At 38.8% G+C, this 14,176-nt stretch overlaps 1 protein-coding gene across 1 annotated transcript; it reads left to right on the forward strand.

Moving 5' to 3' along the window:
- The first annotated feature begins 1,719 nt into the window (after window positions 1-1,719).
- Window positions 1,720-6,622, forward strand: plek (pleckstrin). The gene is made up of 9 exons (XM_031879240.1): window positions 1,720-1,884; window positions 3,483-3,638; window positions 3,858-4,039; window positions 4,920-5,011; window positions 5,121-5,305; window positions 5,398-5,502; window positions 5,848-5,931; window positions 6,043-6,112; window positions 6,255-6,622. The coding sequence occupies exons 1-9, from the start codon at window positions 1,843-1,845 to the stop codon at window positions 6,392-6,394; spliced, it is 1,056 nt and encodes a 351-aa protein (XP_031735100.1). The 5' UTR covers window positions 1,720-1,842; the 3' UTR covers window positions 6,395-6,622.
- The last annotated feature ends 7,554 nt before the right edge of the window (window positions 6,623-14,176 follow it).

Genomic DNA, 14,176 nt, shown 5'->3' on the forward strand with positions numbered 1-14,176 from the left:
CTTTTCACGGCAGGGTCTTATCATAAAATAACTTGATTAAAACCAGGCAGCTAGTTTAAACCTTCTTCCCATAGGGAGGAGTAATGAACACATCAGATATCTCATATCAGCTTGTTCTTGTGCTCCGGTTGCCTATGTATGATGATGCTGATGGACATGCATTTTTTGTTTTGTGTTAATTCTTACAAAGTATACACTTATATTTATCATCATTTTTATGTTTCTGTTCAATCATTCCCATCTGTAGCCTTTTGATTTCTCTCTCATCCTCTTTTTTAGGGTTCGCCTTCCATGCAGTACAGCACGTCTCTCCCTGATTTCTTTCAGCATACTGTGCTTCTAATGTGTTTCTGACCCCCTCTAGAGGAACAGTAACAACATCACCAGAATAACCCGCTGTTACTGGTCTTGTTATTTGTACGTGCCGTCCCTGTGAATTGCATTACCACAAACTGTACTTTTCAGAATCACAATTGGGCTGAACAAAAAATAAACTTCATTGTCTCCACAATTGTACCAGATATTATTTTTAGCTAATGCTATTGTGTTATTGCTTCATACAGGCGAATAAGGAGAATGCAGATAAACTGAAGGCACAGCATGTATAAAATGTGCTTTATTATATTGTGTAGTTTGTTGAATTAAATAATTTACAGTATTAGAAAAAAAGGAAATATGTTGTGTCTTGATTCAGGAAACAAGTCAAACCTGCACCCTTTCATTCTGTCAGCTATTGTAGCACCCAGTGTTTCTTTCCTGCCACTCTTTGATGTATCTTGAATTTTTCCACTGAATCAAACAGCTGTCACAATGTTCGCGAGAAATGACACCTCAGATACAAAGACTTCCTTTGTCATCATGAAATGACTACAATTTGTGAAACGTGCTGTGACTCTGTCTGATAAGGAGTGAGTGGCATCTGTTGCAACTGCAGTTAAGAGTCCAGCAAGTCTGTGTGGTTTTTAAGAGTCAGGACTACAACTGTGCAATTCAGAAAGCATCTCCATCTTAATGATTAGTAAATAGATACTGTATTATGTAGTATGTAGTATGTTTTCTGTTCCAATTGCTGTACTTTTACATACATTTTGAAGTTAGATAAATGAATAAGACTGTACTGCAGTCTGACTTTTTAAAAAGAGGAATCTTTGTTTTTCCAGAAATAGGCCCACTGTAGTCTGACTCAGGGCAGCCGCTGTGATGAACCCATTCGTATTTAAGTCATGCACTCATAGTCATTTATACTCGAGCTAAATTTAGAGTTCGGAGCTGTTCAGCAGGTTTTTGTGAATACCAAAGCGTAATACTTAGGGTTACACAAGTTTATTTCTGGTGCCATTCAAAAATATTCAGGGTTAGACAACTTATAGAAAAGTAAAGAAGTATAAAGGCAAAACAGATCATATCAGGTTGAGAGTACGGGCAAGGACTTTATTAATATAGCAGTTTGAAACAATGAAGAGGAAGTGAGAGATATAATTACATAAAAAGGAAAGTCCAGTCAAGGAAACTGCGCAACAGAAAAAAAACATTTCATTTGAAGTAAATGTGGGGCACCCAGCAGTTCTATCTGTGCTTATGTTTCCGTTCCAGCCTTCTCTGTTTTGAATTTAAAGAGACTGTAACTAATAATACCACACAGAAGAGGAAGCTGGTTGATCACACATAGTGTCACACACCCAACAGCAAGCACAACTTCCTGCTTGTGTCTGTGTGTGGGTGTGAGAGAGAGAGAGAGAGAGAGAGAGAGACAGAGACAGAGAGGGAGCGAGAGAGAGAGGTGGTTTTCTGTGGGAAACTGTTTTGACAGTCACTGAACAAGTGACAAAAGTACCAAAGATCATGGAGCCGCAACTGATCAGAGAGGGATACTTGGTGAAAAAGGTAAGAACAAATACAAGAAAACACTATCCACCTTGCATTGCATCTGTAGTGCTGGAACATGTTGTTTTACAAGTCTAACATAACGTAACAAAAGTGTTTGCTCAAGGATGCAGAATGGCTGCAGTGTCTCAGTTCATGGTTAGCCCAGAAGCAGCCGTCACGCAAACTGTGACAGACATGAATTAATAAACAACTCAAAAAATGTCTGGAAACAGTGCTGGCAAAGAGGAATGTTCGTCCAAGTCCAACCAGCACCGAGAGGAACGGACGTGCATTTGCTGGTTAAAACACAATTACACACTTCTGTGCTATAGTTGCAACCAAAACCCAAGTTCCTGCTTCTGTCCAGACACCAGAGAGAAAACATGTGACGTGTTTTGTAGTTTGTGTTTGACCATTTATCAATCATAGAAAATGTTTTAACTTGGGGGGGGGGGGGGGGGCTATATAATATAAAACTTTGCAATATATCATGGATGTATTTTGAAATCCACAAACACGACAACATTAATTCCTACTGCTTTCAGTAACAACGGTAGCCAGATATATAAACAATGTGTCCGCACAACATGATTGCAGAAGCCATTTCCCTCATGAAACAGGAATTAATCCACAACAAGAAAGTGTATTGAGAAGGTGTTTGTTTGGGAACAAAGCTCCTTGGGCTGTTTGCCACAGGCTGCGTAGGGTGGTCGGAAAATTTGAGAGACGTAATGAATTATTGTTGGTTTTGGTGTAAGAACAGTAAGAAAAGTCCCGATTAGCGTTGATACCTGCGGGAGTGGAAATTAGGTTTATGCGCGAGTGCATATTTTAATAACATACTCAAGGCTTTATGAATCTGTTATGCATAAACAGAGTGTTAGTATTAAAACCATACACAGTGATACATGAAAGAAAGTACAGTATGAATGGTGCAGTATCATGAAACACACAGTGGACATTAATAACAACATTGAGGATATGTTTCACAGCAGATATATTTGGGAAGACTTTGTTTCGAACATAATTATGCAACTTTAAAAATTTTGATTTCTAATGCCTTGCTGAAAAAAGTCACAAAGGGAGTGAGGGGAGCAGAGGATACCGAATGCTCAAGAGTTTGTGAAATATAACATAACTAAAAACAAACCCAATTGTTCAAGAGAGAGGTTGCCAAAGCCACTCATTTATTTTCCCTTTACGTATTAACAGAACTCCCAACTGTAGATTCATTTCTGCTTTTTTATGTGTTCACTCACACTTTCATTTTTTAAGCCTGTAAGTTACTTGTTACTTGTACTTTACTTGTACTTTCACTTCATGTTACCAAACACACCGTGTGAAACAAACCACAAGGCAACATTTATATTTACAGAGGGAAATTCCTGTCAAAATAAAAATGTACTTTTGGTGTTCCATCATCTGAACAAAAAGTTTTCTCTTCTGGCGATATCAAACTGACAGACATGAGTACCTTTAGTGAGAAAAAGGAGGTGTTCAAATAAGAATAAACATTCAGTTAATGCACAAAATGCTTTCGGTAACAACTACACCATCGAATACTTTCACACTTCTGCTCGAGGCTGCCTGTTCTCAACTATCTTATTGATCCTCAGGGTACCGTGCTAAACTCCTGGAAGGCAGTGTGGGCAGTGCTGTCAGAAGATGGGTTGGAATTCTATAAAAAGAAAACAGACCGTTCTCCAAAAGGAATGATCCCTTTAAAGGGAGCCAAGCTCATCAGTCCATGCCAGGATTTTGGCAAGAGGATGGTAAGAAAATGTCTAGCTGTTGAAAGATCTAAACCAGCATTAGAAGGAGGATTAGAGATGTGAAACTTAGTATAGGATCAGTAGCAGAGTTCAATACTACGATTGAGAAAAATATTGAATTCATTTGACACAGCTATTATGTCTTTTTTTCCTTCAAAATAGCAGCTGTATTGATTGTTGTATCCTCATATTATAACTAATATATAATGCTCCATTTAGCTGGTTTTCAAGATTACCACAGGCAGGAAGCAGGATCACTTCTTCCAAGCCTCACATTTGGAGGAGAGAGAGTTTTGGGTCAAGGACATCAAGAGAGCGATTACCTGCCTGGAGGGGGGAAGAAAGTTTGCCAGGAAGTCCACAAGGCGCTCCATTCGCCTGCCTGACAAAATCAACCTGACGTACGTGTTCTGAGAAATGTTCTCGGTGGTGGAAACAATTACTTGAAAAGACAAATATAACTGATTGATTTCATTCTGAGAGTTGACCTTTGGCTAAGGCCCGCCCCCCTTGGTTAGGCCACGTTTGTTACATCTGTCAAGCTTTCTATTGTCCCACTGCACACAGTTTACAGCAATCACTCGAAATTGTTAATAATTTTGGAAACAATGGGTCTTTGATTTTAGAAGAGGCAGATATAAGCAGGCTGCTTGCCGTTGACTACTGATTTTGCTGCCAGCAGATTGTACAGTTAACTCTATGTCTATAAACTTGTTGACAAAAAGTTGGCATCAAGAACATCATATGTACAGTAAAAAAAATAGAGGATCAGACTGTTATTTCATTTTAGCATTACCTGGTTTATGGATTAGTTTATTCTGGGAATCACATGAGTTAGATTTATGCTTTAATAATATGTTTAACTTTTAAAGCAATTGAGGGTGAGGACTAACTGATATATTATAAAATATAAGACCAGTGCACACAGAGTGGATGTGTCGCTCCTATAGACGGTAGGGGCTAACTTTACCTATAACCGCACATAAAATAAAGACAAAGATATGCTTCTTGTCCTTGGACGAATGTTACTGTTACTACTATAGTTAGCTAGCGTTAAAACGTTGCTGTTTCTGCTTTGGTTTTGGAAACACTCACAAAAAAAAAGGATACAAACATCCAGAGTCTTTGTTTACCACCGATCACTGTCACGAGCCTGAACACCGGATGTGGAGAAAATGTGGAGCTTGACAGGACTGCCTTTAGTGAACAGATAAATGCATGTGCTTAGTGGTAGATCGTAGAGCAAGACATGTTGACAATGTCTATATTGTGTTTTCTCAGAGAACTGTACACACTGATGAAAGACCAAGACGATGGTGTAAAAGAGTTAAAACTGGAGCAGGAGAACCGAGTCTTCAACCACTGCTTCACCGGTACTGTTGTCTTGGCTTTTTAGATGTAACAGGTGTGGAATTTTTAAATTTTATTTTTACTTTGTAATAATAGCCTCGCCATTTTCACTTCTTTCTTATTTTTTCCCAGGTGCAACAGCGGTAGAGTGGCTGATTTCCAAGGAGAAAGCGAGAAACAGGCCTGAGGCCCTCATGCTAGCAACAGGGCTTCTGAATGAGGGTTTTCTCCAGCCTGCGGGTGACCTGTCAAAGGAGGGAGCAGAGAGTGGAGAGCAAACAGCCTTCTTAAATGAGACAAATGCTCTTTATTACTTTGTAAGTTGGAAAAGTTACGATTGAACAATCAACATATTTAATTGATAAGGTTGGGGATGACTAATGTCCGTGTATGATGTGCGTTGAGACAGGCAGACAGTGGGTTCTTCTGCGAAGGCTACTCCAGTGATGAAGATGTGCTTCTGAAGGAAGAATTCAGAGGAAACATCATAAAACAGGGCTGTTTACTGAAACAGGTGAGTCAGAATGCGAGCAAAGCGTCACAGTAATTTTGTTCCCCTGCATGCATTTACGATTCTAATTTACATGTTATTAAGGAGAAGAATATCTTGATAAGAAGCCAGGTTCTGTGTTGTACAGCTTCAAAACACCACACTCTTTAAATGAGCTCTCACATTCATGCCCACGTTCAGATGAAAATAAGCTGTGGTGCAAAGTGGGAACATTTTTTGTTATAACGATTAGGCAGCTGATTTGTCACATTCACTGAAAGAGGAAGTCTCCTATTTGCACAATGCCACGTGTGCTGTTTAGTCATGTTAAAAAAATTAGAAAAAGCATGTTGTGTTATTTTATTACAGGGACATAAGAGAAAAAACTGGAAGGTGCGAAAGTTCGTACTGAGAGACGACCCTGCTTACATGCATTATTACGATCCTACAAAGGTAAACACACTGACTTGTATAAGCTGAAATAAGAAAGAACAAAGAATATGAGTTTTTTCTACTCGTATTGTCCTACTTTGTGGCTTATTTGGTCTCTTTACTTTGCGTCAGGGTGATGATCCTCTGGGCTCGATCCATCTCCGTGGGTCTGTAGTTACAGCTGTGGAGTTTGTGCCTGATGGTGAGTGGGACCACTGTCACAGGAAACACACGCCCTGTTGCTTCCCCACTGTGACCAGGAACTTGATTTGGTGTTTACTGGCAGTAGTTTCTCATCGACTCATCCCTCTTAACTCCTTTTCCTCATCTTTTACGGGTTTCAGCCAAAAAGTACGACATTGACGACAACCTCTTTGAGATCATCACCTCGGATGAGACTCACTACTTCCTCCAAGCTGCTACAGCTGAAGAAAGAAAGGAGTGGATCACAGCAATACAGGCAGTGTCGAAAAGTGGAAAATAACAGGAGCAGTGGGGCAGCCCCAGTTGAACCTATTGATTGAAAAATGCCACGTTTGAAATGTCTCTTATTGCATAAAAGTGTGTCAGCAATGTTTTCATGTGTCAGCAAACTGAATTAGTGCTGTGTCATTCCAGAGTAACTGGCAAGTTGCACTCTATACACTATCAAACAAATGTTATGATATTTTTGTGCACGTATCTAATTAAAAATAAACACAAAACAGTTCAATTTAACGGTGTAGTTTTTTTTTTTATCACCAATGCCTAACTACTATGTCTTTAATTCACTAGCACTTTACTTTACAGAGCAGGAAAAACATGGTAATAAGAAGTAATATCTTGATACTTACTACTTGAAATACTAACACAATTTTAAATGATGGTGTAACTATGTTTTGTCCTATTATTACCGTAACCTATTTTACATTCCTATTAGAAAAATGACTCAAGCTATTACTCCTCATTACCTTATGAGGGCTACTGTTATATACTATGTCCCTGAGAAGACAGCTCATTGTGGTGTCTAAAAACACAATAAATTGCATAATCCTAGCATCTGTTAATTGATGATATATAATACGCTGTATGCTGTGGTTTATTTGCTAAGTAGGCTAATGTTACTTTATTTTTCATAGAAGGCACTAAGGCAGCTATTTTAGGGGACGGCTGTCAGTCAGAAACTTAAGCACGCTGTTTGAATATAATATCCGGTAAGAAAGAACGGTTACAAGGAATTAGGAGCTCTGTGTTTTTGGTTGGAGGCTTACTAATCTGCCCAATGTGGTTTTTCAGATTTCCTCCTTGTTCACTTGTCTATCAAAAGTTTGAGATAGTTTGAGCTATCATACAAACACACTCGGTTCCTGAGTGTAAACTAAGTCTCAATCATATTCCGCCTTCACACTTCAGTGTCAGTTTGTGGCTTACAGGCCTGCTGCATCTGTGAGAGAATTTATCAGAGGCAAAAATGACTGGCTTCAGCTGCAGTATGACTACATAAAAAAAAAGAAATAATAACTTCAGTCTATTTATTGTGAAGTAATTTAAAGAATAGAGTCCTATTTGTTACAACTTTGGCCCCCTTGACCATCAATTATGTAGTAATATTATTATATTTACTAAATGATTTTCTGAGATCTGGGGATGTGCAAAATAAGTCTGAGAGGGCAAGAAAGAAACACACACACACTCATACTGGGTTTCAAACAACCCCCCAGGCTAGCCAAACATTTGGAGGAAAAAACAATGCCAAATGGTAGAATTATCTCCTAAATCCTCACAGTTTACAGATCAATCCCCTTGTTCAACTTTGAGCATGTGTTTTTACTGGAATTGTTCGCAGTTTTCCTGTGGAATTATTCACATTTATAATGTCAGGATAAGCCCTTGAGATGTATCACCTCATTTACATTAGGAACATTTGATCATCTTTTACCAACAAGCTGTTCTCCTCCATCAAGGCATATTCACTCACATTACACAACATTACTTTACATTTATTGAACTGACGCTTTTGTCCTTGAAATATGTGGAATCACTTTGGCAACATTGGTTGTGGTGATACATAATGAAACATGGTGAAACATAATAAGCGTTGGCTTCAGCTGCTGCCGTTTCATTCATTGCTGTTATCTCATTTTGACACTAATTCATTATTGTTGGATGGCGCGAGCACCTGGTTACATTTCTGTTTTCAGTTTTATTAGTATTCATAAGAAGACCGAAAAGAAGATCAGTCTACCAATGCATTAAAAAAAACATACTTTGTGGCTGCCTGCATGTGTGTTTTACTATTTTAACACAGGAGGGCACTATATATCAACCGAACCTTTCTGTGTCTCATTGCAAAGCGGGATCTTGCTTTCAATGAATGACGGTCAACTTATCTTGCAAAACATGACACACACACACACACACACACACACACACACACACACACACACATACACAACAAAACACTGATATAATTAAAAGGTACAACATAAGAAGTTTTTTTTGTACAAGCACTATTTCTTATATCATGCCATATGAAATATTTTGAGCCAGCTCTTAGCTTTGAGTGCAGAGGATATAGAGAACCCTAACGCGTAAACAGGTTGTTGGTCTACATTTAGGGTTTTCCTGTCCAGCAGCTTTACATATATTTACATACCCCACGTGACCTAATATTTTTGCATTGTGCTGTGTAGTTACATAAAGCCTATTCACTTTCGATTATGAGTGAAATATTTGAAGTGAATTCCACAGGAGGGAACAAACGAATCAACTTTGAGCATATGTCACCTCTCAGTCAAACTTTTTCTCTGTTAAGCACCTTGTGCGTTATCTTCCTTCTCATTGCAGATCATGGACAAGCTCAATTCAGAGCAGGAACAACTCTGTAAGTGGCTTTCAGGTGACCCAGATTACATCCTTAAACAGTCCAGGAATATTTTATCTATGAATGAGTTTCTCGAGAAACCAGAACCAGTGCATTCGACAAGATGAGGGTGCTATCTCTGTTTCCCAGCACCAGTTTCTCCCCGAGCAAGTTAACGGAGATCTGAAAGCAGAGACCGTCCAACCAAGCACCCTAAAAAAAAGAATTTGCTCTGTTACTGTGTGCGTGTAAGCCTTTGCACTGATGTTCATTAAATTCCATCGTTGTCAGTCATCAGATCAGTCTTGTTTGTGTCCATTTCACAAGAAACAGATACATTCATATTTTAAATCCTACTGAGTTTTTCAGAATCAGAATCAGAATCAGAACCGTTTATTGCCATGGTATGTTGAACACGGAATTTGACATGACGGGAGATGCATAACATTCAACAGTCAACAACAATCAGCACAGTGCAAAGTAGAAACATATTAAAAGTAAAATTTACAGTAAAATATAAAATAAAGTAAAATTTATAATAAAGTGAAATACAAAATAACGTGCACAAACGAACAGATAACAGGACTATAAACAAGTGAGATGTAAGTGTAATCTAAAAGTGTCGAGTGTATTTAAATAAGAAACCTAGAGGGGATGTGCAGGGAAGTGACCGGTAGGAAATTGTCCTGGGGATGACAGAGTCAGCCAAACTGTTATTTTGAGAGCCGTTTTCTGACCAGCATGGAACAAAGTTTATCTCACCTTTGACTGGAGACTCCCCAAGAAGAGTCTTTTATACGTGTCTGCTCTCAAATAACATTGGTTTTGAGATTGGATTAGTGGCCTGCTGTCAGATTGCAGGTGGAGTACTTCAAAGCTCCACAGACTGAAAGACATATCTTCCAGCAACTGTTTAACAGACACAGACTATGTCTGCAGATTGTACCTGTCGTCTATAAACAGCATTTATAATGAGTTCTGTATGTTCAAACGCTTGTTCTAGCTTCAAAGGTTCTGATGTCTGACTCCTCAGCTAGCACACTATGTACTGAAGATGACATGTTTTTCTTCCTCTTGCAAAGATATATTCCAGGTACTTCATGATTTAGTATAACAAAAATAACCATAAACAAACAGAAAGACAACTCTTTGATGAAACCTAATCCACAAAAGCAAGTGCAAAAGGTCTTTTGTTGGATATAGGTCTAACGCCTTTAGAGGCCCTGCTGTAGGGGGGTCACTGAAGGGTCTGATGAATATAAAAAGGATGTGATATTCATGTAAACTTAAACTTCATGGTCTGTTGTTAAAAGTGACCTGAATCTGCGTAGAGCTACAGAAACGAGTGTTGCTGCTGTGGGTTTCGGCATTGTGAGCTACATTTTTTTCATTTTGATAAAAACAGGGAGAGACAAGGCAGGGCGGTTGCAGACATCCACAGTTACATCAGAGGGAGACGCGAGGGAGGGAGCATCTGGAGCAGTTCTTAAAAGGAAACACAATAAGTCCACTCTAAAGGTCAGTTTGTGACGCAGGCTTGGTCAATATTACGAATTCTAATTGCTAATACTTTCCTTGTCTTCTCTACATTTTCGTTGATGCACGCATTTGCATTTCTTGAATGTTGGTGTAAGGGTAAGTACAATTGACAGCGACAACCCATCCAAATCAATGGTCTGGGTAAGACCGTTAAAGGCATTAGGCATGTCACCCCAGCGTGATTGGAGAAACATTTTTCTCTGAAATTACAACCTACTTTTATGCAGCAACAGCTGTCTGCAACAGAAGAATAACTGAATAATTGCTCAGATGATGGATGACTGAATTTCCTAAAGGCTGGATCCATTAATTTGTATGTGCAAGGAGCATGACAGCTTCGTCAAACCTCACTGCCTGCTTGACACTGAGTATGATACGCTCCACACAATTCACTCCCTTGTTTACTTGCACAAATAAATGCATGACGTTCTGTGTCCCCTTCTTAATAATGATCATTTGGTGTCTACTCTCTTGACTCTGCCTCTAAATTACATTTTGTCTTGCACCCACACACACATTATGTTCCACTCGTGCACCACACACACTACTGATGACACTGATTCCCACACTCCACACTGTAGATATTGAGTTCACCTTTTAATTATGTCTAATAATTAGACTCTAATTTGGGTTAATTTGTTTGAATAAAGCTTCTTTTGTTTAAGGTTCCTACAATGTGTCTCCGTGTTTGTTGTGGCCTTGGAGAAGGGTCATAGCAGTCATGCCATCACCAATACTATTTGCGTATTTTAGATGCATCAACGAGTTACGGCTTTTGCTGAAATTGCCTGACATGAAAGCCAATCAATCCTAGTGCACCTGAACCCAAATTGATTCATTCACAAATACTTCAGGAGTCTTCCTTTGAATCTCTCTGACAGCACTCTAGGGAATAACATCTTTTTTTGAAACAAGATCAAGGTTAGAAAAGCTTTTTTCCAAAAGACCAAAAACTAAACAAAATAGCTTGTTTTCCAGTTCCTTTCAACATAACTGATATGAAAAAAATGACTCATGAGTGTTTCATGATCTGCCAGCCATATAGTGTATTTTACATAACTAAAAGTACTTGGTTAAGCTTCTGGAAAAAATACCTTCAACGGTACTTTCTCAGCTGAGAGAGAATGGTCATTATTGCAAGAAGTTGCTTGCCAAGACCATTTTTTTCTGAGTAGTGCAGTCTCCCTCTGCAGTAATCCACTTTAAGTTGTCATATTTCAGTGTACAACAAACAAGAAGGTAGACAAAAGGTCGACGGATGTTTGAAATGATTCTCCTAATTTGTCATTGCAAAGGTCATGCTTCGAGGTATTTCATTCTGGAGTATGTACTTGTCACACAGGATGAAATCACCCCTTTTTACGTCAGTTGTTCTGAGTTTATTCAATAAAAAATGATACTGTGTAGTGTAATTGATTGTGTCTCTCATCAATAAACAACCTTTGATTCTGAATATAAACTAAAAGTTCCAGTTCAAAGCATAGTTTAACACAAAAAACAGGAAAGGACTTTTCACCTTCATTTTTTTTTATCATCCCTGGGGTGTGGGGGGGAAGCTATTTCTGAAGCCAGCAAACCAGAACTCTTAATTCTCTTACTCTCCTCATCGTGTCACCGGAGAGGCTCAATGGATTTGTGTCAAGGTCAGAATAAATGACTAGTGCAATGTCGCGTAAAAAAACAAGTTTTGCAAAGGCACAAGAGAGTAACGCAACAGTATTTCTGAATAATACTACGTTATTATTTAATAGCTAATTCGTCTCAAACTAATTTGTTGTTTTATTTCAATTAATAATGAATGTGTTGCATTTCTATTTAAATAGATCACAGTCTCGGTCAAAGGAAAGTTTATGTTAGGACGAGTACAATATCATCAAGTAAAATGGCATGTCCTTCATAAGGATAAGAGGAAAAGTACTCTGTTATTTTATTCAATGAATGCCATACATTTGGTCTGTTCTGCTCAAATAAATCCATCTCATGTATCGTCACAGAGCCTTCATGTTTGACAATGAGCCCGCTGGCCCACGCTGACAGCAACTGAAAGGTGTGACTGCCAAAAGTCTCAAGCCCGCTGGTACTTGAGCTGGTGAGTTTGTTATTGATGGGAGGTCTTGGCAGGGAGTTGATAGGTGATGGGAGCTTGTACACATGGCCTCTTACTCTCTGCTGTTCCATGGTGGGTAAAGTCTGGAGCTTGACAGCCAGTCATCGCTTCGCCGGCCCAGTGATGAGAGTGTTAAGCCACACTAACAACTAATGACACAACTGGCTTCCTGTTTGACTTCATGGCTGGTGGGGACACTGTGTCCAATGTGATGCTGCCTTGGCAAATTAGAATGACACACATGCATCGCACTTAATTATATCCTGTAACTTTATTAGATTTCTCATGTGGCTTAAGGGTTACATAGTCACACTGCACCCACTGAGTCACATAACTGAAGCATTTATAGCAAAACAGATTGCATGCTGATTGCTAAATAGAGCCATGCTCGTAGTTACCCTATGGTTCATTATGGTTCATTTATTTTTTATATCAGTTGAGTCAAGGGCATTACCTTCAAGGTATCTGCAACCATGCTGAGCAGGTCTTACTGTTTCTGTAAGTTCTATAGCTCGGAGTTGGGGGTCATGTGAATTTCATGATTGATGATTCAGAGCAAAAATGGCCTTTCGTTCAGCCCCGCCCCCTTGCTGCTACTCCACCATGCTCTCGGAGCTACCATGGAGCCCACACTGCCACAAACTGCACTCCCTGAATATCTGCACTCACTGTCTTTCCTTCCCTCTCTGCCTTTGGGTTCAACTAATTCTGCTGAAACCTAACAGAAACTGCTCCTGTAAAGCTGGGCAGGTCTTTATTAGAGTTACAATCATTAAAAAGCTAAAGCAGCATCAGTAAACCTTCAGTATACCTTCAGTAGCTTTCATATACAAGTGCTAACGCTAGTCAATGGTGTGCTAACATACCTGTTAGCTTCACAGGTTTTAAAGTAGAAACAGAACTGTTTAGAAACCTATTTTTAATTAGAAACTATAATTAGAAAACATGATTACTTATTTAGTTTGGTTGTGAATGTACTATTTAAAAACATGTTTTTGTGTGTGAATGCATTAGCGTTTAATTGAGTTTTTAGACAATTAATTGTGTGAACAAATTACAAGAGGATTGTTCTTTAAAATATAAAAAGACAAAACATATTAGTAGACAAATGAACAGTGCTTCATTTGATCTGTGAAATGAACAGTATTGATCAAATTGTTCTTAACAGAATCATTATTCATGACCAGGAACGATTTTCTGTCACAGGATGTCTCTCGCCTGCAAAGCTGTAGCTAATGTAACTAAGGGAAGTGCACAAACATCGCATTAAACTGCTTTCTAAGAGGCATGGTGGTCTTAACAGCATTGGATGAGATGTCCAAAATTCATTAATCCGCTGAACATGCTAGCTCCTGGCAAGACCTTCACACCTGTTGATCTAAAGAGGTGATTCTGCCTCTGTTTAGTTGTGAAATGAGCAAATCCACCAACACTGAGCATTTTCTGTCTATAATTTGTATGGCAATGGTGCAGGAAATATGCACACATATGGATGCATTTGTAAATGTTTACTGAGTCTCTTTTCTTCTCTATTCAATCATAGATTTAGACAAAGATTGGGTATTTGGCATTTGGATGTGTTTCACTGAGCTGTGATACACATTATAAAGTCTGAAATATGGAGACATAATTACAGAGCATGTCAATAGATGAGATAGTTGGGCCATTTGTTTTTTTCCCCACCAGGTTGGTAGTGTCCTGGTTTCCCCAATAGATTGACATAAAACAAATATGGTACTTAAGAGCAATGACCATGCTGTGGAGAGACTGGGTGTTTG

The sequence above is a fragment of the Anarrhichthys ocellatus genome, unplaced genomic scaffold, assembly GCF_004355925.1.
Source record: "Anarrhichthys ocellatus isolate YVR2014 unplaced genomic scaffold, GSC_Weel_1.0 scaffold3, whole genome shotgun sequence".
NCBI classification, from domain to species: Eukaryota; Metazoa; Chordata; class Actinopteri; order Perciformes; family Anarhichadidae; genus Anarrhichthys; species Anarrhichthys ocellatus.

What these genes read in the sequence shown, in the direction of transcription:
- plek (XM_031879240.1), top strand. Translation starts at nt 1,843, where the DNA reads ATGGAGCCGCAACTGATCAGAGAGGGATACTTGGTGAAAAAG. An exon ending in AGGATTTTGGCAAGAGGATG is followed by an intron (nt 3,639 to 3,857) that starts GTAAGAAAATGT and finishes TGCTCCATTTAG; the next exon opens with CTGGTTTTCAAGATTACCAC. An exon ending in CAAATGCTCTTTATTACTTT is followed by an intron (nt 5,306 to 5,397) that starts GTAAGTTGGAAA and finishes GCGTTGAGACAG; the next exon opens with GCAGACAGTGGGTTCTTCTG.